The sequence below is a fragment of the Catharus ustulatus genome, chromosome 6, assembly GCF_009819885.2.
Source record: "Catharus ustulatus isolate bCatUst1 chromosome 6, bCatUst1.pri.v2, whole genome shotgun sequence".
NCBI lineage: Eukaryota > Metazoa > Chordata > Aves > Passeriformes > Turdidae > Catharus > Catharus ustulatus.
This window is the reverse complement of record NC_046226.1, coordinates 23,815,942-23,841,966: the sequence shown is the minus strand read 5'-3', so window position 1 is coordinate 23,841,966 and position 26,025 is coordinate 23,815,942. Positions and strand designations below refer to the sequence as shown.

Below are 26,025 nucleotides of genomic sequence, written 5' to 3'. Positions count from 1 at the left end.
ACAGTCCTTGTAGAGGAATAAGAACAATGGTTGCAGATGAAGAGTCAGCTGCAGAATTTGCTGCAGGGAAGGAAGTGATCAGGGAGGGAGGGAAAATAAATTATTAAGCCACATGAAGACAGGTAGAGGGGGAAAGTATTTCAAAGCCATAACTCTGCATTCTCATATCTCCTCCATTATTTCATTTTAGCAATATAATTTGCTCTTATTTGATCTCTGCTGTGTGGTGAGGAAAGGGTCAGGAGCCAACATGCCAAAGCACACTTTCTCACCAAAATGCTGGAGGGGTAGTACAGGAGAAGACTGAAAATTTATATTCTTTGTATAATGAACTTTATAGACTTTAATGGAACTTTATCCTGTAGTCCCTTACACTGGTTTGGCTACAGAGGTGGCCAAAAAGGCCAATAGCATCCTTGCCTGTTTCAGAAATAGTGTGGCCAGCAGGACTAGGGAAGCAATCCTCCCCCTGTACTTGGTGCTGGTAAGGCTGCACCTTGAGTCCTGTGTTGAGTTCTGGGTCCCTCATTACAAGACAAGACATTGAGGTGCTGGAGCATGTCCAGAGAAGAGCAGTGGAGCTGGTAAAGGGCCTGGAGCACAAATGTGATGAGAAGCAACTGAGGGAGCTGGCATTTAGCCTCAAGAAAAGAAGGCTCAGTGGAGACCTTATCACTCTCTACAACTACCAGAAAGGACGGTGTAGCCAGGTGGCTGGCTGTCTCTTCTCCCAGATAACAGGTTACAGGATGAGAGGAAATGGTTTCAGGTTGTGCCAGGGGAAGATTGGATATTGGGAAAAAATTTCCTCACTGAAAAGGTGGTCAAGCATTGGTGCAGCCTGCCTAAGGAAGTGGTAGAATCACTAGGCCTGGAAGTTAAAGTGTGGATGTAGAGACATGGTTTAGTGGTGGATTTGGCAGTGCTGTGTTAATGGTTGGACTCAATGACCTCTCTTCCACCTTAAAACTCCTATAATAGCTGAACTTGGCTATCTGTATGCTGGACAGCATGCAGTAAAGATAGTTTCCTGTCTTTGGGAAATGCTCTGACATCCTGGTAACTTCCTTGCTAGCACTAGACTTCTATAGATACTGCAGGAATTTTGGGAACACATCAGACCTACTTCTCATGCTATCTCTCTGTCTGTTGCAGATAAAATATGCTGTTGAAATAACAGCATGCTGACACTTTGAAAATTTAGCCCCTTCCAGGCTATCACAATTAAAGCTAATATTTTCCATCTCTAGCCAGGAAGAAAGTAGCCAACAATTGAGAGATTTTACAGTTAGTATATAATAAGTATATTTCAAAAATAATATCCTTAGTTTTGTTCTCTCAATCCAATCCATATTTCTTTAAGCTAATGATCAAGTATTGTCACGAACAGTTGAAGCACATGTTTAGTCAAATAAGGGCTGAGAAACAGTTGTAGGGTTAGATCTCTGTAACTTGCTTTTCAGAATAATTCTAGTTTTGAAAGACTTCTTTGAGTCAATAGTTAGAATTATTCAAGTGCAAATAGCTTCACTTATTTAACCTAAATGGAAGGAGACTGGAGAAAAAAAAGAAAGGAATGGACAATTAGGGAAACATTTGATAATGGTCTTTTTGGTACAGAAGAGGTCAAAGGCACAGCAGCCTGATGAATTTGGGGAACATATACCTGCCAGCAGAATGCCTTTTGCAGGGACTTCTTGAAAATACATGTATTTAGCATGAACGGCGGGTAGGAATCAAACTAAATGTGCTCATTTACTGAAATCTTTTATTCTTTTTACTCTGCCTTGTTTTAGTAAAAGGAGGAGAATCTGGAATAGGTATAAGGCAATTGCTAAAGATGTGTTAGGACAGTTGGAGGATGAGCAGAAGGAAGTACTGGCAGTGAGCAAACCCATACGGAAATTTTCATTCATTGAGTATAACTGGTAAGACAAAAAATCTTGGCTATTAACTCAAACAGCCTGGTCAGAAGATAAATAGGATAGGAGAGGACCACCTGAAAGATCAGCTGCTTCTCCTGCAATGCCAGGGAACCAAACATTTGGTTCAGAGGAAAATATTTACTCCATGCACAAAATGGCATTCCAGTGTCTTTTCCAATTTACAGTCTGTCAGAGGAGGAAAGATCATTGTCACAGGAAAGAGTTTGGTAAACTACAATATTTTGATGTTGCCACAAATGCAGAACTCTGTCAGTCCAAACCAGAAGAGAAATTCCTTCCTGACTCAACTCTGGCAGATGGTTTAAACCTGCACAGGATTTAGATATCAGATGCTTGCAGTGTTTCTTAGTAACTAGAGAATTCAGCCTCCCTGCTAACATCCTGTCTCCTGCTGTAGCCGGTTTCCATAGCTTCAGAAGACAGAGAACATATGGGAGCACTACATAAAGAAAATCTCAATATATGCAAAGAGTAGTAGAAAATAATTTATACTCCTTCCTGGAGCCACCAGAAGGTTTAAGATTACTACAGCCTAACCAGATGAAGAAATGTAAGCTGCTGATGCAAGATGTGACAGTGGTTAATTGAGGGCTAACTGAAATGTGGTATAACAGTGTTTAGAAGCAGGAAGAACATGAGCTATTTAAAAAATAATCCAAACCAACATGATGGCACCCTTTAATGTTACAGACTGAACAGAATAAAAGAATAAACATATTCTGAATAAAAGAATCAGAGGGTATAATGTAAATTTAACAGGGTTGCTTTAAGGACGAGGTAAAGTCAGTGTATCTTGTCTGATGGGAGTCAACTGTACCACAACCCAAACCAGATTTGAATATTGAAAAAGCACCTGTCAAGTCATTTGGAAGTTACGTTTTGGCTTCTACAAAGCTGGCTGGAAAACAAAGTGTTTAGGTACATGTATTCCCTCAAAGGAATTAGCAAGTCTCTTGACAAAAAACAGCAAAAATAGTAGGAGAGACCTGCCTGCAAGAAATAACTGTTAGTTAACTGATGACAAGAGAACTCGTGTAGAGTGAATAGATCAGGAGGACAAATTAAAGGATGTTTGCAACAGGAATTCCGTATATGGGAAGGACAGACTTTCAAAAGCTTAGTGAGTAAACTGGCCCATAGAACTCAGGTATATAAATGTTAAGTACAATACAATGAACAGTAGATGCGGGCTAAAAATACAAATGCTATCTGAAAGTCATATTCACTGCAAGAGAAGTCTAAACAGACCATCCTAAATAGAAAAGGATCAATAATCACCTCTAAATGAAAATAAGGGATACCAAAGAACAGAAAAGGCAGTTCTGTTAAGTATAAAATTAAGATATTTTTCTTAAAGATTTGCATCTCAGTTGAATTCACTCAAATATTTTCTTGTAGATTTATAGCGTATCTCCTCTCGATTTCCTAAAATTTAACAACAAATTAACATAAAGTCCAGCTTTTCCACCAGAGAGGATAAAGCTTCTTCTCTACCTAATAATGTGATTTTCATGATATTTCTCCTGACTGAAAAGTCTTAGGACCTTTCCTCCACACCAGTGGCCAGGGATCCTTGATTCAACAGGCATGAGCCAGAGACTGTACATGACAAAAATTGCTCAGGCTTTCAGTGCGTGTAAAGGAGACCAAGCAGAGACACACGCAGTGCTGGTGTCCTGCTGACCCGTAACCACCAGGCTTCACTGCCCAGCTACTAGAATTCACACGTACACATTCAATCCCTCTTCCCTACGATGGGAGTTCAGCACTTGGTGTGAACCATTGCTAACTGCCTACAGATCGTATTTGTATATTTAACTCACACTTCAGGGCGGGTAACCGGCACCACGGCCCTCGGGAGCGCCGGGCCCACCATATACAGCCTAGCTTGCGGAGCGCCTGGCGGCACCCCTGTGTCTGTCACCTGCTCCCGCCCCGTCCGCTCCCATCCCGTCTCTTGTTCCCGGCGGGGCGGGCGGGATGTGCCGCTCCGCCCTCGGCCCCGCGCTGGGCGCAGCTGGCCGCTAGGCGGCGCCGCTACCCGCCCAGCGGCGCGCGGGGCGCTCTGGCGCGGCGCTCACGCTCGACTGCCCGGCGGGGTGGGGCCTCCCCGCGCAGGCGCCGTGCGCCGCCCGCCGCCGCCGCCGCGGCCTGTGTCCGCTCCGCGTTCCGCCATGTACCCGGCCTGGGGCTTGTACGGGGCGGCTGGGCACTACCCGCCGCCCCCCACCTCCATCCCGCCCCCGCCACTGCCCATCCCGCCCCCCAGCGTGCCGCCTCCCGCCGTTCCGCCGATGCCGCTTCCCAGCTACCCGCCGCCGGGGCCCGCGCCCCCCGCCGCCGCGCCGCCGCCCGCCGGTTCCTCGGGGTTCCTGAGCCTCCAGGAGCAGCACCTAGCGCAGCTGCAACAGCTCCAGCAGATGCACCAGAAGCAGCTGCAGTCCGTACTCCTGGGCCCCCCGCCGCCGCCGGGGCCGCCCCCGCCGGGGCTGCCGCCGCCGCCGCTGCCCGGCTCCTTCACCGACTGGCAGCAGCAGCCGCCGGTGCCGCCGGTGCCGCCGCCGGTCCGCAGCTACCAGAAGCAGTATGCCCACCGTGAGCCTCCGCCCCGCAAGCCGCCCCCCTCGGCCCGGGACCGCGACGGGCAGGAACCGCCGGGCGGGCACGGTGACTGGGGCGAGCCGGTGCCCGCCGAGCCGGTGCCCATGGACATGGAGCTGTCCTCGCCGCCGCAGTCCCCGCAGCCCGCCGCCCAACCCTACCTGCCCCCTGGCCAGCCCTACCTGCCGCCTCCCCAGGCCGAGCCGTACCCGCCCCCAGCCCAGTCCCCGCCGCTCCAGCCTTACCTGCCCCGAGCGCAGCCCTCCCAGCCGCCCCCCTCCTTTTCGGAGCCCCCGCCCTCCTACCTGGAGCCCCCGCCGGCCACCGCCTCCCAGCCCTACCTGCCGCCTCCTGCCCAGGGCTACATGGCACATCCCCAGCCCTACCTGCTCTCCTCCCAGGCATCTCCTTCCCAGCCCGCGCAGCCTGCCCTGGCCCCCTCCATCCCTCCCCCGGTCAAGCCATCGCAGGCTCATTTCCCCCCGCCCCAGCCGTCCTTGCCCCCGCCTGCCGCTGCCCAGCCGGAGGCCGCGCAAGGTTCTGCCAAGGAGGGCGGTGGAACGGAGCAGCCGGACCCCTCCACCATGACTCCCCAGGTAAGATGGCCCGGCTGGCAGCGGCGAGTCGCCAGGGCAGCGGTGGCGATGAGCCGCTGGCAGGTACGGGGTGTTACAAAGGTCCCCGACTAAGGGCAGTTAATAAATGCACCATATTTGCATAATATAATCCGTGGAAGTGTGGTAATAGTACAGGTCAGGGGAAACTTCATAAAGGCTGATTTATCCAGTGGTGGTCGGTAGGGATGTAACAAATTGTCATTTGTCAAGAAAAATTGTTTAGGGAAAAGTGTAAATCCTGGCTGACTTTACTTTTCTGGAGCGTGCATTGGTCTCTGCACAATGTATTCCAAAGCGCAGCGTGTGTGTGACCCGCACCTAAACCCGTTTGCTTTGTCTTGCCTATTATGAGATGTAACAGTCTGTTTGCTTGTTGCACATTGTGGGATGTCACTTGGCTTCAGTGATTTCTTTTTTTTTTTTTTTTAACTGGTTGAGTTGCAGTTGTCTGCCTGATCAGTGTAGAATTGTGACTATTTTAATCTTGTCACACAGTTAAAGCTGAAGAAATGTTTCTGTTGCAGTATTTACTTGCCCTCTACTTAATCCACATTTTGTGCTACATGTGCTTGATCTTCCAGTTAAAAATTGCATAGGGCATTGGAGAGAAACGTTCTGAAATGCCTTGAAGTGAAAAATGTTATTGCTGTGTGTTTATCACGTGCACGCTAGCAGCAAAATACTGCAAAGTGTTTGTGTGCTTCACTTCCTAAATGAGACCAGTTCCAGTGAACTTGATGGGACCATTCATCTACATTGTCAGGGACAATCCAGGCTTAAGGTTCAGCATGCACAGCGAGCCACATGTGTTGAGGCCCTCAGCTATGTACATGGTTTAGGCAGATGCACTGAGGCTTTTGCATGGCTTTAGAGTTATCTTACTGGGATCCATCTGCAATAACAAAATTGAAGTGCATACTTCAAAGTTTCTTTATTTAAATCTGTTTTTTTGGTAAATTGATCTTGGGGTTCTGATTTGAAGCTAGGTTTGCAAAAATCCTGTTGTGTCATATTGAAGTCACCGACACTTTAAATTCTCTAATTGCTGGGGCACCTTTTTAATTGTATCTATATAAATTCCATTTTTACATTTGTACCATATAACTAATTACTGCCTGACAAAGTAGTGCTTTCAGTTAATTTCACTTAATTTTATGATGGTTTTGGACAGTACTAATTGATCTTTTACGGTGGTAACAACAAGACTTAATTTTTTAATGACAAAACCAAAACCTCAAAAAGTCACGTGTAGAAAGTGGTGTTAATTTGGAATGGAGGCAGCTTGTTGACTTCTTAAATTATTGAGCTCAATGATAAAATAGTAAACACTCCCCAGAAGAGTTGCAAATAATGCTTTATTGTGGTTCACATATGGAAGCAACAGGATACTGCTGAAGTTAATGTTGTTTTGTTTATGAGTGTTTATACAAGCAGCTTCTATCTTCAGTAGTTTGCTTGCTCACATTCACAATTCAGTGTTAATTCAAAAGGAATATGATACTTTCCTGGCAATAAATTTTTATAACAGGTTGGTAAGATTTTGGTTTTAGGCTATAAAATGAGACAGAATTTGGAGTAACAAGTTCTTACACAATAGGAGCAGGAAAAGTTAAGTGTAGTGATGCTCTCATGATGGTAGTCTGAAAAGCTGAGTAAAGAAACTCTAATTTGTCATTTGTAGTATCCTATTAAGCAGTTGTTTAAACTGGCAATTGAAAGCAATTCTTTTTGTTCTCATCCCACAGTAACAGTGGCTGCAGACAAATATATCAGTGTTTTTCTCTTAACTCAGAAAATGTTATGCAATTTGTGTATGAGTTGGTGTTTTATTATTTTCCTTTCCTGTCTAAGATACTGTTCTTTGCCTTGACAACATCGTGAGTTTAGCATAGTTTCTTCTGTGGGTATATAATTGGACTAAATTGCTGGATTCTTGTCAAATCCAGTTAAAATAATGGTGGTTCTTCCTTAATGTTCCATCTGATACTTTGGTATGTACGCTGCTATTTGTTTACAGTATCACAGAATAGGTAAGGTTGGAAGGGACCACAGGGACTCATCTGCTTCAACCTTCCTGCTAAAGCAGGGTCATCCCAGAGCACATGGCACTGGGTTGTGCATTCCAAACAGTTCTTGAGTATCTTCAGTGAGGGAGACTCCACAATTTCTCTGGATAGTCTCTTGCAGTGCTCAATCCCCTGCATGCTAGAGAAGTTCTTCCTCATATTCTGGTAGAATTTCCTGTTCATCAGTTTCTGCCCATTGCCCCTTTCCATGTTTTTTGGCATCACCAAGAAGAACCTGGATCCTTTCTCTTGGCACCCTCTCTTCAGATACTTGTGTGCATTGACGAGGTCCTCTCTCAGTTGTCTTCTCATGGCTGAACAGGCCCAGTTCCCTCAGCCTGTCCTTACTAGAGAGAGGTACTCCACTCCCTTGGCATCTTCATTGCCCTCCACTGGACTTGTTCCAGGAGTTCAAGTCTCTCTTGTACTGAGGAGCCCAGAACTGGACACAGCACTCCAGGTGTGGCCTCACCAGGACTGAGTAGAGGCGCAGGATCACCTCCCTCAGCCTGCTGGCAGTGCTCTTCCTGCTCCAAGGATGTATGGGTACATCTGTACCCATAAATATGCATTTATCTACATCTCAGCTACATATCTCAGCTTTACCACCTCACCATTTACCAGATTGCTGCACTCTTTAAACAGCCTCTTTGTTTTTTAGAGGGTGCTATATCATTCTTCTGCAGTTTTCACCTGGAAAGGATATAGTGTCCCCCAAAATTGGTATCATGTTATGGCTTAGGGTCACCTGTATTAACTTTGGATTAGTCTTTTGGTGTGGACTTTGCATTAACCTGTTTGGTGGTATGTCCTGTGGTCAGGAGCTGATAGTGCTGGTTTCAGTGTTCCTGTAAAATGCAATAGGCTTAGTCTCTTAGTCAGCCAAAGATGGAAAAAGGGCTGCGTTGATGCTTGTATTTTCCCTGAGTTTAAGGATTATAATTTGACTTGAAAAATGACAAGTCCAGTTGAATGACAAGTCATTGTGATGAGGTAAGCACTCAAATAACTGAACTCTTCATCATGAAAAATTTTCTACACTAGCACTTCTGTTTTTCTCCAACTAAGCTGTAGAAATCTTCCTTTCTGCCTTTTTCATGCTTTTCAGATAGCACAATAATAGGTATCACTGACTCATCTGCTGAAAATAATAGGTAATTGTATTATCATAGCTCTGGAAAGCCCATGTCATATTTTGACTTCTAGTCCTATGTCCAGTTGGTGGAATGAGGAGGATACAAACAGATCTGTGCAGCCAGCAATTCTGTGGCAGTAGAACATGTGCTCACTCATCATGGCATCTAGCGTCGTGGTGGCAAATCACCTTATATTGCCTTTTGAGATGGATAGTTGGATAAGGTTTTGTATAGCTTGAGTTGCACTTCTTTCAGCATGTTGTTGGAGGTTTCTGACAGAGTCCATGCTGCAGTGTGAATACATATCTTCCACCCAAAACTCTTGGCTTTTCTGAGACATATTCTTGTTAAAAATATTCATTACAGGAATAATTGCATGATCAATTTAAAGTCTGTGAAGCATAGTCTCTCATTTCATTGACCTCATTTCCAAGTTACAGAAGTATTTTTAATTCAGCTCCATGTTTGTGTTTGCTACCAAGAGAAAACATCATTTCTGATCTGAGCATGAGGCAGGTTTCTATCAAAAAATTACTCATCTTTTAAACCTGTTTAAGATGGGCAGAGTGATTTGGCAGTAAGTGAGACGGCACTTATTGCTTTGATGTTGTCACACTTTTGTTTTAAAATGCCTGCATCTGGATTCTTTTCTGTTTCTGACTGGGCTTTATATAGGTGTTTTTTCTTAACTGTGCATGCTTAGAGGGAAAGGAAGAACAGAAGGTATAAAAGATGAAGATCAGTCAGAGATTCTTGGAGGCGATGGAATTGAGAGCACAAGAATGGTTGTGCTAGGTTAGACCAAAAAGTACAGTATTTTATCATTCTATCTTTGGTAGTGACTAAAAGCAGGTACTAAGAGAACAACTTAAAAAATCAAGGGTGTAGCAATATAGCAGTATTTTCCTAAGATACAGGAGCTGCCTTAGCTGTAAATGGTGTACTTATTTTTAAAATATCTAGATTTCTCTGAGCTATGCCTTGAATCCACAAAATTGTAGCCCTTGGATAGGTCTCTAGTAGGGACTCTGGTGGCACAAGACCATGTCAGATGAAGAGCTGCCTCCCACAGAATTCTTTCTATTTGTTTGATGCCTGATATTTCTCATATTGGAAGAGATACAGAACTGTTGGCTCTTATTCAGGTTCCTTTAAGACACTACTATTTAAGTGTTGAGATACCTATGTTTAGTATTTTGTTCTTTATGGTAGTGGCAGCTTACTTTTTGAAGCTTCTGTTATCCCTTGAGTACTCTTAATTCTGCCCTGAAATATTTAAAAAGAAAGCTTATTATTTCTTAAATGGATCATTTTTTTGGGTGCAATTATACCTGCTTCCCTCTTCAGCTATTGAATGAATCAGGATTAATGAGAACTCAGGTGATACGTAATCTTCACTATATACTGGTTCTAATTGTTCTTTTTACTTTCCATAGCTTTGTTCAAACATCTTCACCACAATTTCTCAAATGTCATTTTTAGTCTACTTGATGTCTGTGTTCTCTGTCCCCTTCATGTCTTCTGTACATTTCCTTCTTTTTCTCTTTACTGTAGTTCTTAGATATAAAAAGCTCTAGAACTGTAGTTCTTAGATATAAAAAGCTCTAGAACCAATAAATATGGTACTTAGGGCATGTCTGTAGTAATTTTGCTTATTATTGCATTTGTTCCAGATTTTTGTTATTATTATTTGCTGTAGTTACAGAATAATAAGCTTGTTGGGGTAAAAAGTAAATTCTGTGCATCACAATGTGGTTTCTGAATTTTGATTTGATCTTCTGACATCCATTGCTGAAGAAGTGAGTTTTTCCTCAAAACGATTTTAAAAACTTCTCTACGGTATGATTCTAGTGACAATCATTAATGATTTTTTGTTGTTTTTCTTGTGGAAACTGTCTTAGAAAATTTACACCTATTACAGGAACAGCAGCAATACTGGTACCAGCAGCACCTGCTTAGCCTGCAGCAAAGGGCAAAAGCCCATGCTCAGGGGCAGCAGCAGATTAAAAGTCCAGTAGTGAAGGATGAACAGAGAGCAAAGTCTGAAGAAGGGAAAATGAGCACTTCAACTCAACAGTCTGACCCTCCCCCTCTTAATGAATCCCTGCCTCCAGCATCCAAAGAAGATGAATCTTCTCTTACATCCACTGAAACTCAGGTAGGCTTTGTAATGTGATGCCACTCCATTTGTGTCCTAGACAAGCCAAAACCTGAGGAAAATTAATGCCGTCAAATTCTCATATACACTTTGTTAATGATAACTGAATGTTGTGAAGCAGTCTTAAAAAAAGCATTTACTAAAGCTGCACCAATTAGAAAATACATTTCTTGTGTATAAAATTGCATATTCACCCATACATGCACCAGGCAAGTCTGAGCTGACTCCCCTGAACCTTCCACAACATTGTCATCTTTGTCTGTGAGAGCACCTTATGATACTGAAATGCAAAATCAGGTAGGTACCTGATACTCAGGTAGGTAGGTACTCAATCAGGTAGTTGAGGAATGCTATGTTTAAGATACTACGTCTTAATTTCTCTCTGGTTGTTTGTGAATTCTGGCTCTCCTTCCCTATGTGCGTTAGATTTGGTCTGAAAGCCAAGAATAATGCAGAGGTTTTTCATCAGCATGCTCAGTAACAATTACTGTATAATAGATGGAGGTCATGATTGATGTTTGAACAGTATGTGCTCCACTTTAATTTACAGCATGCAGGTTCCTACAAAGTGGCAGAAATAATGCACTTGGGTTACTGTACTTCATCTTGAAAAACCACTGTTTCTTATTACCTTTGCTGTGAGCAACAGATGACAGATTTTCATTAATCTGTTTCCTGTGGGTAGTTTATTTATGAATAACGTAATTGCCTTCACCCTAACCTTTAGATTAGACTGTTCACATTGGGAAAAGATATGTTCACATTAAGGAAAGGTGGGATAAAAATTAGCCTTCCAGAAGTTGTGGGTGGCTGAAACACTGAAATAGAGTGATAAAGTAAGGAACAGTGAGAAAATTCCTGTAAAATATGTAGTGACCAAGTGTATTTTTTTCTGACAGAAGCAACTTCCCTTTATTTATAGTGTTTACCTTTTTCTGTAGCTCAATATTGAACCTCCTGATGACCCTGAGGAGGATTTGAGATTGCAGCAATTGCAAGCGGCAGCAGCTCAGTGGCAGCAGCACCCCCATCACCGGGTTGGATTTCAATATCAGAGAATAATGCAGAAGCATGCTCAGCTGCAGCAGATAGTACAGCAGTATCAACAGATCATGCAACAGCCTCCACATTTAGAGGTGAGACACAATAAGGAGTTGGTATTTGATATACATCCTGAGTCACCCAGCACTCACAGTCTGCTGAAAAATATGTTGAATAATTTGTGATGGTTGGCTCATTTGTCTAGCTACTTTTTCTGCTTGGGTAGAAGTTTATATCCATTTTCCCTGCTCAACTTCAGAATGAAAAAAGCCATGACAGATGGTGATGAAGCTTCAGTAGGCTGAGAAATACAAGACTTTACTCTTCTTGTAAGATTTTTCAGATATATCTAGGTGATTCGGGAGCAGAGCCGAACACAATATTGAATTTAGTCAGCTTTGAATGTTTTGCCACTTGAGGAACAATTCAAAAAGGTCAGGTAAACAGATGATTGCACAGTGTAATTTGGAAGCTGCTCTTTTTTAAAAAAATAAATATGTACAATGATAATTGTAGATGCCAGAAATAGACAGTAAATGTAATTAAGAAAATCAGTATCTCACATTATTTTTAACTCAAGTAATCAGTTGAAACCAGTATTTTAACCTTTAAGCTTTTAAGTAGAAGTTGATTACTGTATTAGAGAGTTGAGTCAGCTCTTACTGGTTGGTAGAGTTCGTACATTAAGCATTTCCTTGTAGGTTGGGCGGTCTGCGTTTCTTTTTTTTAATAAATCTCTTTGGATAAACCTTAAAAATCTCAGGCAAGATTTAACCATGAATATTATTATTTCCTGACATAATGAAAGACAGAACTCCTTGAAAGAAACTTCATTTGTGCAAATAAGATCTGGCAAAGGCTTAGAGAAGAATAATTGCAGACAGCTGAGGTCATTCTGAGCGGGTTAATAGCAAAAACTGAAACCTTGAGAAATAGTCACATAGTGTATATATGTGAAGATTGATTTGACTTTAGCCATTGTCAGGATCCAGTAATAATAGTGTATACAGATTATAGGTTTCTTCAGCTATCCTATTGAAGTCTTCTATACATAGATATAGTATATAGTAATAAAATATGTAAATTTTCACAATATCTTTAGATGTCACTGTTGGTGTTTGCCTTTTTTTTCAGAGTAGTTCGTCCTCAGGCTTGCGACCAAGTCATCAGAAATTGTGATATTACAAGTGATACTGAAATACATGGCTCTGAGAGTAACTGACTGTCTAAAGTACTTTGAACCTGTTCTTGTTCTCATTGCAGACAATGTCAGTGGAAATGCAGCTGCGACATTACGAGGCACAGCAAAAACAGTTCCAGCAGCTTCATAAAGATTGGGAGCGATCAATGAACCAGCAGTGGCAGCATCAGCTTCAAACCTACCCTCACAAAGACCAGCTTCAAGAGTATGAGAAACAGTGGAAAGCATGGGATGAACAGATGAAGGTCACTCAGTCACATCTGCAGGAAAAAGTGACCTCACTCCAAAATCTGAAGAATCAATATCCTGCAAATGTTTCACTGCCACCTCCATTTATTCCATATTCCCAAACTGGTCAAGGTGGCATTCCTATTATGCCTCCAACTTTACCTTCAACTACATCTCCACTGGTCCCCCCGCCTCTCTCTTCTGTTTCTCAGTTACCCAACTCTTCTGTCTCTTCAGGAGCCAGTTCTCAAAGCAGTCAAGCTACTGAGACACCAAGGCCAGCTCTCCTTCCCACCCCTGGTACCTATGCATCAAAAGTAGCTAGTTCAACTAGCTATTCACCTTATCACTCTCAAGTAGGTTCATCCTTTGGCTCATCTGACCACGGGAAGTCTCAAGGTCATCTTAATAAACAAACTGTAAATATTTCATCTGAGCAACAGTGTGGGGAACTGAAAGGCACTTCTGCAGTGTCTTCAACACACATGCCTATTGTGCAGGATAAACCAGTGAGGTCAGGTGGATTGCTTCCAGATCCTCCCAGATCAGCACGTTTTGAAGGGCCTAGAGGCCCTAGGTAAGAATGTTTTTGTTGATTTATACATATTCCAGACTACAGGATTTGCAGTGATTTGTTAAGAAATGAAATATATATCTTATTCTCAAATCTTTCTCAGTATGTGTGAAGAGTGTATTTGTTCAGTAGAGGTTTTGTTTTTGATAGATGCACATCATGCTCTCTGTATTTTTAAAGCAAGGATGTATAGACATCTTTCACCTGAGCATAATCTAGAGTACGTTGCTTTTTTTATTTTTTAGTGAAGTGCTTAGGGATGCTGCTCTTTCTTTGAAAATAGGAAAGCTGTTGTAAATATTTGATATGTCTTTGCTGATTTTATATCTGCTATATAATTTAATCCAAGATCTTATTTTTTGAATGTTTTTCTTTAATACATTGTATCAGGGTGTAGAAATGACATCTATTCTGTCTGCTCAGTAGTTCAAGACGGGTTGGAGTGATGTCTACTGAATCAAAGGACAGTGGTGTTCTGTTCAATTGTTTCTATCCTTGCATAGACTTTACAATAATATCTTCATGGCAAAGGGATCAATCATGAATAATAATTTTTGAATTGTTAGCAATGTACATGAGCTTTATATAAATGAATAATTTTCTACCTCCTGATAGTTTTTAAAAAGGGTTTCTGTTCCTGAGGATTTGTTGGATGTACAGTTCTTAACAGACTGTTTTCATGACTTGCTAGTGCATGTTTTTTATATGTGTTAGTTTAGAGCTCAGTGATAGGCAACGATAGGCACAGGTTGTCTTTCTGGGCTTTGAACAGACATTTCTGGTTCTCCAGCTTTTCATCCACCAGCACCCCCAAGTCCTTTGCGGCAGGGCGGTTCTCAATCCCATCATTGCCTAGCCTGTATTGAGTCCAGGAGCTACCCTGACCCAGGTGTCCTGAACTTGTACTTAGCCACATGAGGTTCCCATGGATCTACTACTCAAACCTTTCTAGGCACCTCTAAATGGCATCCTGTCCATCAGGCACGTCACCCACACCACTCAGCTTGGTGTCCTCTGCAAACTTGCTGAAGGTGTACTCAATGCCAATGTCTGTCATTGACGACGATACAAAACAGTGCTCACTGCAGTTATCTGGGGGGCACCACTTGTCACTGATCTGTGTTTGGACATTGAGCCGTTGTTCCCTATCCTCTAGATGTGACCATCCAGCCAGTTCCTCATCCACCAAATAGTCCCCTCCATCAAATCCATCTCTCTCCAATTTAGAAAGAAGGCTGTTGTGGGGATGCATGTCAAAGGCCTTAAAGAAGTCGAGATAGATGACATCCATAGGTCTTTCTTTATCCACTAGTCACTCCATCATAGAAGGCCACGGGTTTGGCAGGACTTGCCCTTGATGAAGCCACGCTGGTTGTCTCCAATGACCTCCCTGTCCTCCATGTGCATTAGCATAGCTTCTGGGATGATCTTCCCAGGTACAGAGGTGAGATTCACATGTCAGTAGTTTTCAGGGTCCTTCTTTTTACCCTTTTAAAAAATAGGTGCAGTATTTTCCTTTTCCCAGTCACCAGGTACTTCACCCGATTGTCACCATTTTCCAGATACCGTGGAGAGTGGGCATGTGGAGTAGCAAATTCCCTGCGTATTCTGGGATGTATCTCATTAGGTCCCATAGACTTACATATATTCAGGTTCTTCAAGTCATCGTGAACCTGATCTTCTCCTATCGTGAGAGTGACTTTGCGCCCCTAGTCCCTGTCTTGCAGTTCATCCACTCAGTGAAGATTGAGGCAAAAAAGTTGTTGAGTATCTGCATCTTTTCCTCATGCATCATTACCAGTTTGCCAGTTGTGTTTGTCCAAGGGGTGCGCTTTCTTTGACTTTTCTGGCTGATGTACCTATAGAAGTCTTTCGTTGCATCCCTTGCAAAGTTCAGCTTCAACCATGCTTTGGCCTTCCTGACTCATCCAGTTATGTACAGTGAATCCCAACTTGAGTTTAGACATGAGTTCTCTATTTTGCGTAAAATTAATCTACAGGATTTTAATATGACTTGTTCATTTGAATAAAATTTCTATTATGCCATCTGTAGATTTGATGGACCCCGAGGAAGAGGATACGACAAATTTGAAGGCTCAAGACAGAGAGGACCTCGTTTTGACTCCCAGCGCTCAGAAGGATACAGGTCACGTTTTGACCGACAGAATACGGATGGACAATCTTCAAGTAGATGGGGGTCTATCCCACGAGGACCAGCAGGACAATTTTATACAACAAATGCATCACATGGACACGGTTCCCGACCTAGCGGTCCACGGTGGATGGGGCCCAGACCTCATTTGGGACAGCAGCAGCAGCAGCAACAGGCACAGACAGACTCACAGTCAGAAAGCAAAGAACCTTTTACAGACACAACTGCTGATCAGCAGTCTGTAACCAGAACAGAGTCTACTCCTGATGCACAGAGTGCAGATCCCATTGAGCCAAATGAGGACCTGACAGACACTCAGCAGGAACCATCCAAGCCTGATGTCAAAGAACCTAGTTCAGATCCTCCTAAAAAGTGGACATGGAGTTCACATGATCCCAACCAGCAAGTAGAAGAGTCCAAGGCACCCACTCCACCTATCCAGAACCAGAATACAGTAGCCTCTGTAACAGGAAATCAGGATTTGGATTCAACAGATGGCCAGTTGACTGCTTCAGATAGCACCCAGGGCCTACCTGGACCAGAAGGCAGTGGAAGAGGGCCATTTATGCATGAAGATAGAGGAAAGGGACCAGGAAGCAGAGGAAGGGGCCGTGGCAGAGGGCAGGGGGATGGCCGCGGCTGGGGAATGGGCCGTGGCCGGGGAATGGGAAGGATGGACGGTGGCCGTGGAATGGGAAGGATGGATGGTGGTTGGGGAATGGGCAGGATGGATGATGGCCATGGCCGGGGAATGGGCAGGATGGACGATGGCCGTGGTAGAGGATATGTATACAGAGGCAGAGGGCAGGCTAGGCAGGCATCTATCCGTGGCAGGGGAATGTTCAGGAGAGCAGGCAGCAGGGAGAGGATGCCAGATAGACGATCAGGCAGCAGGGAGAGGATTCCAGAGGGACAGTCAGGCAACCGAGAGAGAGGACTGGGTGGACGGTCAGGTAGCCATGAGAGGGTATTCTCTAACCGAGACAGAGAGCCACCTGGACGGACTGGCAGCTGGGATAGGGGACGGGCTGGAAGCCGGGAGAGAGGCCCGGTCAGACGGGCGTGTAGCCGGGAAAGAGAGCCCATGCGGCGAGCAGGTAGCCGCGAGAGGGAGCCCATGCGGCGGGCAGGTAGCCGCGAGAGGGTCCCCGTCAGGCGGGCAGGTAGCCGTGAGAGGGTCCCCATCAGACGGGCAGGTAGCCGCGAAAGGGACCTGGTCAGGCGGGCAGGTAGCCGGGAGAGGTGTCCCATCAGGAGGGGAGATAGCCATGAGAGGGAAGCAGGAAGATCTGAAACAGGCAATATGGGTAAACCCATTCACCTAGGAGATGACCCTGACAAATTGCCTCCCTACCATCGAGATGAACCATTCAGGGGTTCTTGGGGTCATGAAGATGATACAATGCAAGAGGAGTTTCCTTTAGATAGTCAAGATGACCCGTCTTTGGAGCATGAGCAGTTGGATGAGTGGGAAAGAGAACAGTATTGGAGAGATCACAACTCTGATTATCAGGATGATTCTGTACATGCATATGACAGAGATGACAGGTTGCAGTCCCACCATTCGCTGCCTCCATTGTCTCCCCTACCACCACTACCTCCTTTATCATCTGATCATGACAGACGAGATTCATGGTGGGATGACTGGAAAAGGCCAAGAGAAAGGGATCTAGAGAGAGATCTCGATAGAACTGCAAGGTCCTCAGATATTTATGATCAAGATTTAGACAGAGAATGGGATAGAGACTGGGACATGAGACCTATGGATGACAGAGAAATGGGGAATCGTGACCTGGATATCCCCCCTCTACCACCATTGCCACCCCTTCCACCTCTGGACAGGTACCGTGAAGATAGGTGGAGGGATGATAGGAACAGAGATCATTATGACAGAGACCTCCAAGACAGGGGGGAACTTAGGATTCGAGAATATCCAGAGAGATACGACACATGGCGGGAGAAGCAAGACTACCTTCCTGAAAGGACGGACTGGGAGAGGGAACGGTTGTCGGATAGGTGGTATCCAGATGATGGAGAGAGACTGCGGTCTTTGGATGACCACTCAGATTCATCCCTTCCTCCACCTTCACATTCCTCTGATATGCTGGGAGCAGATTCAAACCTGGACTCTGACCAGTCCTTGGGAGGAGTGATGGTCCTAAGCCAAAGACAGCATGAGATAATTCTGAAGGCTGCCCAGGAGCTCAAAATGCTTCGGTGAGTTGCCTGGTTCTGATTTTGAGTAGGAATCCCATTCTGTGGGATCCATTTGAATCAACACAGTGATGGCTTCATTTCTTTTACCCACAGTATGATAGCAGGGGCTCATATGTAACAAGTTATTTGGAGTACATTTATCACAACTTTTGTAGATGGACTTTTTTTCTTAAATAGATGATTGTCCTTTTCCCCGTGAATATGGTGTTCCCTGTATGTTACTTTCCAGGAAGAGATCTGTCCCATCACCGGACCAATCTTTTTGTTATCCTCAAATAAACCTGTGGATAATTGCTTTTCAGTCTTTTTTGTGGGGTCAGATGAGCTTAGTGATACTTACTTTTTAGTACTTACCCCTCATTAAGAGCTACATTAATGTGGGTCTTAAAACCTATTTAATTTTTTTGATATTGCTTACTTTTAAGTTAAAGCATAGGTGTGTTTTTATTTGTGTGTTTGTTTGTTTTATAGAGCTTTCTCATTTGAAACCCAATATTGTCAGTGAACAATTTTTCAAATTTGGTTGATCTTAAGTTCTGGGAATCAACATAAAAGGAGTGATGTAACAATTAGGAGGATATGAATACTAGAGTTCATCATGACTACATTTTTAGAAAGCAACTACTAGGTTTTGATAAGTCTCTGTTATGAAATTAGTAATAGGAGAGACTGGGCTGTATGAAGCTTTCAACAATCTAATCTAGTGAAAGGAGGACTGGAACTAGAGGATTTTAGAGGTCCCTTTCAACCCAATCCATTTCACATGATAGAGATGTTTTGCACTTTTCTTCAGTTTCTTTTTCAGATTTGTAAAATTGCTGAGCACCTGTTCCATTTGGAAGGTCTTAGTTGCATGCCAAAATGCAAGAAAAATATATTTTTTTTAAAGAGACAACTTTTATTCTGAATAATTTAATAATTTACTGCAATTACATTAATTCAATAATGTTATTAACTGTGGAATCTGTGTTATAAAGTAGTATTTCCTAGAAGTTTGGAGTAATAGATTATTTTCAGCTTCCTGACTTTCCCATTGCCTCAGTTGGCAGGCATATGTTTTGCTGTTTATTGTGACTAACTGCAAGCCAGTCACTTAGGCTAAGGACTGTAGTTAGGGAATCACTACGAGAGTGATTTGTTAAGGCTGAAATATTTTAAACATAGTCACTAAAATGTTTTCTGTAAAAGGTAGTTACATCTTTCAAAGCCAGAAAAGGGGAAATATAAACATGGTATTGATTTTTAATAGAATATGAGGATAATCTTAAAATTAGTTACACTGGTACTTCTCATTAGGTTCTTATAGGCAGGTGATTTAGGTCTGAATAGTAGGAACAACTTTATGGAGATTGCTTATTAATTTTATGGGGATTTTTTGAGCTAAGAGTTATACCAGTAGTGTGGTACATAAGTGCTTTCATCTCCAAAACTAAAACCTTCATCTGGCTTTGCTTTTATTGTGTGTTAAACAGCATACTCTCAGCTGCAGACTGTTCTGTATTTGTGATCTAGTGTAGTAGTCAGTTTACTCTTTATATTTACAAAGTACTGAGGATTCTTTTCTTTGAGCCAAGTTCCCTTTCTGTTCAACACTAAACAGATGCATTACTCATTAAAGTGTTTGCTGTTATGTCTTGTTACAGAGGGATCCCATTCTTTGTTCTTATTTAGAAACTGCTTCAATACACAGAGTTAATAACAATTGAAAAACCTAGATTAAAAAATGCTAACCAAAACTGAAGGGAAAGGAAATCATAGTCACTAGAACTTTGTAATCCAGTGATTGTAGTACTCACAACTGAACCTGATCTCTGCTCTGTAGACTATGCATTGGTTGTGTATTAAATAGCATTTTGATATGTAAACAAAAAAAGCTGAAGTTAGACTCACTGTTTGATTTTTTTTATGTATTGGAATCTCTTGTGCTTTGTTGACCTCAATCCTGTTACCATGTGAACCAGAGCAAGTAACTGAGAGCACTTATTTATGCATTTCCGAGGGGTTTCTTGCGTGCAGAAGGTGTTGACAGAAGCTAAAAATCCAGCTTTGCTCCTTACTGTTCAAATGGAGTAGTTCTGGCAAAGCACAAAAGCATAACTGCATGTCTCAGGAAACTTGTGATCAAAAAGCATGCAGCGAATACACTAAACACTTCCATGGTTAGGTGGATGTGAAACAGGGATTTTTCAATCACAGCATTTCCCATGTAAAGCTTGCTATGTCCTTTTCTTCTTATGGCTTCATCTCTGATGCTGATGTAGCATGTGTTTTCACCATGAGCATTGATTTCTTTAATTTTTAATTTAAGCTATAGACTGATAGCACTTTCTTACGATGCATGTGCAGGGAACAAAAAGAACAACTACAGAAGTTGAAGGAGTTCAAACCTGACATTTCCACCCAGGACTCTCCAAGATCACAGAACACAAGCACAAGGCCAGGTGCCTTTCAGGTAAATTCATCTTACACTGATAACATGTTGGTAGTTGTTCCTCTTTATGTATGTTGAACCGGTTCTACACACTGATGGTCACACTTCTCTGTGGAATGTCTCCCCAGCTATCCTTACAGCCTTAACTATCTTCTGTTGAGGCAAAACAACTTCTTCGATTCTTTAAATTTTCCAAAGCATTTTGTACTCAGTCAGTCCACCAAGTCTTCTGAGTATGACCCGTCAGGGACAGTGGCACAATAGGTTCAACAGTCTAGATTGCTGTGGGATAATGTGCAAAAGAGGTGAGCTCTTCCAAAACAGGGGTGTAAAGTTCACAAGAAGGCCCTGCCTTTCCTTGCTTAAGTTCTTTCAATTTGCACTACTTTTCCTACTTCAGGAGCTATCTCCTCTCTGAGGTTGGAAAAATTTGAGGATATGTCAATCAGAAATTGAGATATTTCGATGTAGTATGAGTATTAGCCTTTTGTTTACTGTTTTTATTGGGAATTCTTACTACCTTCTAGAGTATCATAAAGTGCATGGAAACTCATGTTTGTGTACCTCCATTCTGTGGTGATACAAGTACTCCTCTACTGCTTAATTTCCTGTGCAGTTCTGGGAACTCTTCTCAGATGCTTACGTTTGGGTTTTTTGATAATTCAGAAATCAACTGAACTTCTGCAGTCATGCTAACTCAGGTTGATAAATCCTTTCTAGAATGAGTAAACAGTTTTGTTAAATGTGTATGGGAGGAGATATCTGAGTTGGTGCACAGTTTTTATTCTTCATCACATCTTAACCCCAAAGTTACTGACACCAATACATTTAATCATAAGGTGTTCTTGGTCTGACATTTAGCCAGACCAACCTTTTTTTGTCCCTCAGTCCAGAGAAGTGTTATGCAGTGAATGAGGCACTGCAAGTTTTCTTTTTGCCTAGGTGATCTCTTCCTTGTTTGCAGTGTCTGTAAAGTAAAATAACGGAACTGGTTTGCTATCAAGAACTGCAGGTATGTTGATGCCTTTAGGAAGTTATTTTACTCAATTTTGATATTTTGTATGTCAGACTCATCTGTTTAGGTGTTTCCAACAGCTTTTTTCTTTCTTGGAATTCCTGCCTCCAGATATTTCTGCTGCGACTTTGAGCTGTTATTACAGAGCTCAACTTTGTGTCTACAACCATTCTGCAATTTTTGTTGCGTGTTGTTAATAAGGCTGCCTGTAACTTGGCATCTGCTCTTGATGCTGAAGAGTCTTGTAATGCATGGGGTTTCTTGTGGATGTTTGATTCATGAAGGATTTGGTTTGGTTTTCCACTAGGCAAAACCTTTCAATTTCTTATGTTGTTCTGATATTGGTTTTAAGGGTTTTCCAGGTATTTCTGCTCTCTGTGAATTTTTCCAGAAAGAAACTGGCCTTATCAATCCTTTTGCATCTCACCAAACTGCCCTACTTTCAGATTTTCAGCCTTCACACAGACAGCAGGAATCTTTGCAGACAGCAGGAGTCTTTGGGAATAAAACAGTAGACACTTTTGAACTGAGATAGGCCTACTGGAGCTAAAATTGGTAAGGTTATTTTGAGGAAAATAAGTGGTGTTTAAGCCTTCACATAGTGAACAAACACAAAATTAAATCATACCACCAGTTTTCAAAAATAGTCCTCCTACTGTAGCACCCTGATGGAGGTACTAGAAAATGTGTATGATTTGACTACCAATTTCCATTGCACATACTGAGGATGAGAGAAGGTTAGTTTACAGATCTACATTAAAAGTGCTTTCTGCATCTAGGTCTCTTCTCAGCTCTCTTCAGAGGCACCACTAGAAGCCCAAGCTATTAAACCTTCTCCTGCTGTTATTATAAAGCCTCCCGTGTTGTTCAGACAGCCCACCCCTGTGACAAGACCAAGTGCCCCACTGGCAAGGCCTGCTACACCTATGACAAGGCCCCATGCTCCAATTTCTACTCCAACTACAACCCCAAGTCATGGTCAGTCTTTAAAACCATCACCTTCTGCTGTGGAACAGGAACGCTGGGATGAGGACTCTTTCCATGGACTGTGGGACACAAATGAGGATAAAGGTGCAAATATGGAGTACGAGTTGTGTAAACAGGAGTCGATGATGCCTCCACCTGTCTCCTCGCCTGTGAAAGTTCCTGCCGTCCACACCTCCATGCCATCAGCTGTACCAGTGTCCCTTCCTCCAGTTATTCCACCAGTTCCTAAAGCACCCATCATTCAGCAAACGGTGGATTATGGCCACGGGCGAGGTGAGTATTTTTTTTTTTAAAGGTGTGTGCCATGCAAAGTATGCATGTTCTGCAGTTAATGTGTAGACTTGTGTGCATTAATGATGTAATGCTGAGCAGTGCAGTTATAAGGAGTCTCTAACCTCTAACTAGTTATGACTCTGAGTTTAGTGTTTTTCTTGATGCTTTTAGAAAGAGCTATTTTGTGTTGGTGAACAGTGTATATTCCATGGCTGTTATTCCACGAATGGTGTATAGTCATGCGTACTTCTAATAAACACAAAGTGATGTGTGGTATTTAGATTGATACTGTTACTTCCCCTTAATCCCTTTGTGAATGTGGAAGTAAGTGGTCTCGAAGATACTTTGGACGGTTACAGTTAAGTGTGATTTAGTGGTTTAAAGCAGATTGTGGCTGGTGTTTGCATTATTTATATATCGCATAATGGATATGAGGTGCCCTCTAGCCAGAGAGAGAGACAGAGTCTGGTTTTGAAGACCATGCACCCTGTACAGGTGTTTACCGCATAAGTAGTGGAGGGCTCTGCTTTTTACTATTGATCTTACCAAAGCTGAAATTCAACATTAGTTTTTAAATGGAATTTATCTGCCTCCTTTAACAGGAGTGAAATCATGTCATAAAGAAGTTCTTAAATTGTACATTGTCATTTAAAGACTCTGTCTAACAGGACTGGAAGCCGTATCTGTTCCATTAAGTAGATGTTTTACTAAAAGCTGTTAGAAAAAATGTCATTGTTGTGAGACTTTCAGTTACTATTCTTGACATTACAGTAGTTCTATGAGTTACTGAAACTTAGAGAGCATTTTAATGTTTATAATTTTCTTACACTGCATACTACCTGAACTCACCTGAAAAGGCAGAAGTCCTATTAAGATGGGACGTTAAGATGAAGTGGTTTACTTCCACATACACAAACCCACTCTAGCCTTTAAAAACCATGGTGCTGTTTATTTACGTAAAGCTCTTTTTGCATTATCCATTAAGAGAAATGATGGTAATTTGTTCTAGTCACTTTTGATGCCATTGACTGATTACTTTTCATGAAGAGGAAAGAAAATGCAAGATATGTGTTTTAAAACCTTAATTACCTTTTTGTTTATTTTCAACCAGATATAACTACCAGTAAAGTGGAACAGATTCCATATGGGGAGAGGGTAACTCTTCGTCCAGAACCTCTACCAGACAGGCAAACATTTCAAAAAGGTAGGAGGTGCTTGGCTAACTTTCAAAAAGGTAGTTAAGCTCTTAAGAAAAGTTGTAAGACACTGAGAGCTTGTTTGACCTAAATAACTCTTGTTTAAGCTACAACACTTTATTTTCTTCAGAGGTCCATAAAATTATGTATTAAGAGGAGTACTGCAGTTAATAACCTAGCCACTTTAAAAATTCAGTTTGGTAACTTTAAGTAGGATTGCTCCGTATGGCTGTCTATTACAGTTTGGAAGACTGTCTGATTAAGTCCACCCTAGCTCACATGTCATATGCTTTGCTTGCACTCTTACCTGTTGCCTTCTTTTTCCAAATTAGTTGTTTGGATTTCCATTGGTTTCTCCCTTTAGATCATCCAGGTCGCTACAACAGAGAAAGAGATCGTGAGCCTTATTTTGATCGGCAAGGTAATTCCAACACAGATCATCGGGATTTCAAGAGAGATCGGGAATTGCACAGAGACCGTGGTTCTGTGGACTACGAACGAGAGAGGTTTGAAAAAGAGCGGCATCCCCGAGATGATAGGTATGTGATTTTGGAACACTATGGAAATCAGTACAGTTGAGGCTGTTTTGTGTATCAGACTGTCCATTTTGCCATGTTCCTTTCACTCTGGAATCCATAGTGGAACTTCACAAAAATGCACAAAATACATGAAATACTGTTTTGGCAGGGTTCTTCCTACTACACCGTCAAGAACTCAGTCTTACCGTGACAAGAAGGACCATCCGTCCTCCAGGCGAGGTGGTTTTGAAAGACCACCATACGAACGAAAGACAGATCGTCCAGCATATGATCATGGGCCTTCCATGTTTGGAGGTACAGTTTCTCAATCTTGAAGTTATGCTAGAATATTATAAAAAATAATGGACTTGCGGAAATGAAGATTATTAGTAGAAGGTTAATTGATTAGCAGTATTTGTTTGTTCAGAATATATAATTCAGGAAAATTTCTTTAGGTGGTAGCATTTAGTTTTGTTTCTCAGTGGTGTTGAGATCATGAATGAAACAGATTATATACTCTGCTAAAAACTGTCTTTGATTGCAATAGGTTTAAGGCTAGAAATTTTAATTTTTTTGAGGACATATCTATGAATTTAACTTAAAATAATGAAGGTCTGTTTTAATCAGCTCAGCTGGGTATGAACATCTTAATTTTTTTATTTTACTGAACTAAGAAAATTCTTCTGTCCAAACACTGGAATTTGAAGGTGATCGTAGAAATTATGCTGAGGAAAGGATTCCTATTTCTGCTCCATCAATGCCTCGTCAGCCACCACCTGCTCCACGAGTAGAAAGGAAGCCAGAATCTAAGAATGTAGATGATATTTTAAAGCCGCCAGGACGGGATAGCAGGCCAGAGAGGGTGAGTATACATTCTGAAAGCAACAAACAATTTTGACAAGGTCTGTATTCAGATAAAATACTGGTGGATATAGTATGTTGGGGGCAAGTGTACATTTGAGGAAGCTTTGGAAATTAGCTTGGTTCCTTTGCAGACACCTGGAGTGTTGTAGTATTAGGAGTCCACAGGAGAGGTAAACTTCCTGGGAATGCTCCAAGCAAATTAGTGTGTAATATTAAGGTATTTTGGCCTCCTCTGAGGTCTTCACTTTGGTTTGTGATGTATCAGGGGAAAGACATGACTTTACACAGAGATTTGGCAATACACCAAAGAGCACAGTTTAGGCTATTAAACATTTAGGTAAGTTTCATTCAGCTGAATGTAAGAAATTAGTGAAATTGAACCAGATCTATAACATACAGCCTAAACTACTGAGATGATTAACATCAAAAACTCTGAATTATGTGCAACTACTACCATTTCTCACAGCCTGGTTTCTAAAACAGACAGTGAGTGCTTGATGGGATTGTGTGTAAGCCCACAGCACATAATTCTCTAGAAGAAAATCTTTGTAAAAGACAGTCTGTTAAATGTAGTACAGTATCATCTTACATGATCTTTGTTTCAGATTGTAATCATCATGAGAGGGTTACCTGGCAGCGGAAAGACTCATGTAGCAAAACTCATCAGGGTATGTAAACAGGCACTCACTGTGTAGTGCTGCTTGTCTTTTACATGTGCTTCCTTTGCTGTTTGCTCTCTGTTTTCCTGGAATTCAAGTCTGTTGTTATTTCATGTTTGATGTCTTCATGTGCTGCGTGAATCTC

The 26,025-nt window shown here is 42.3% G+C and overlaps 1 protein-coding gene across 1 annotated transcript in view; it reads left to right on the top strand.

Moving 5' to 3' along the window:
* Window positions 1-4,082: 4,082 nt before the first annotated feature.
* Window positions 4,083-26,025, top strand: part of YLPM1 (YLP motif containing 1) — a 35,070-nt gene continuing 13,127 nt past the window's right edge. The window contains exons 1-12 of the mRNA XM_033063749.2: window positions 4,083-5,143; window positions 10,288-10,524; window positions 11,466-11,660; window positions 12,829-13,571; window positions 15,622-17,937; window positions 20,284-20,389; window positions 22,163-22,643; window positions 23,755-23,847; window positions 24,204-24,378; window positions 24,527-24,672; window positions 25,032-25,219; window positions 25,827-25,889. Of these exons, the coding sequence (XP_032919640.2) occupies window positions 4,121-5,143; window positions 10,288-10,524; window positions 11,466-11,660; window positions 12,829-13,571; window positions 15,622-17,937; window positions 20,284-20,389; window positions 22,163-22,643; window positions 23,755-23,847; window positions 24,204-24,378; window positions 24,527-24,672; window positions 25,032-25,219; window positions 25,827-25,889 (5,766 nt within the window). The 5' untranslated portion in view covers window positions 4,083-4,120. The remainder of the gene's footprint in view (window positions 5,144-10,287; window positions 10,525-11,465; window positions 11,661-12,828; window positions 13,572-15,621; window positions 17,938-20,283; window positions 20,390-22,162; window positions 22,644-23,754; window positions 23,848-24,203; window positions 24,379-24,526; window positions 24,673-25,031; window positions 25,220-25,826; window positions 25,890-26,025) is intronic.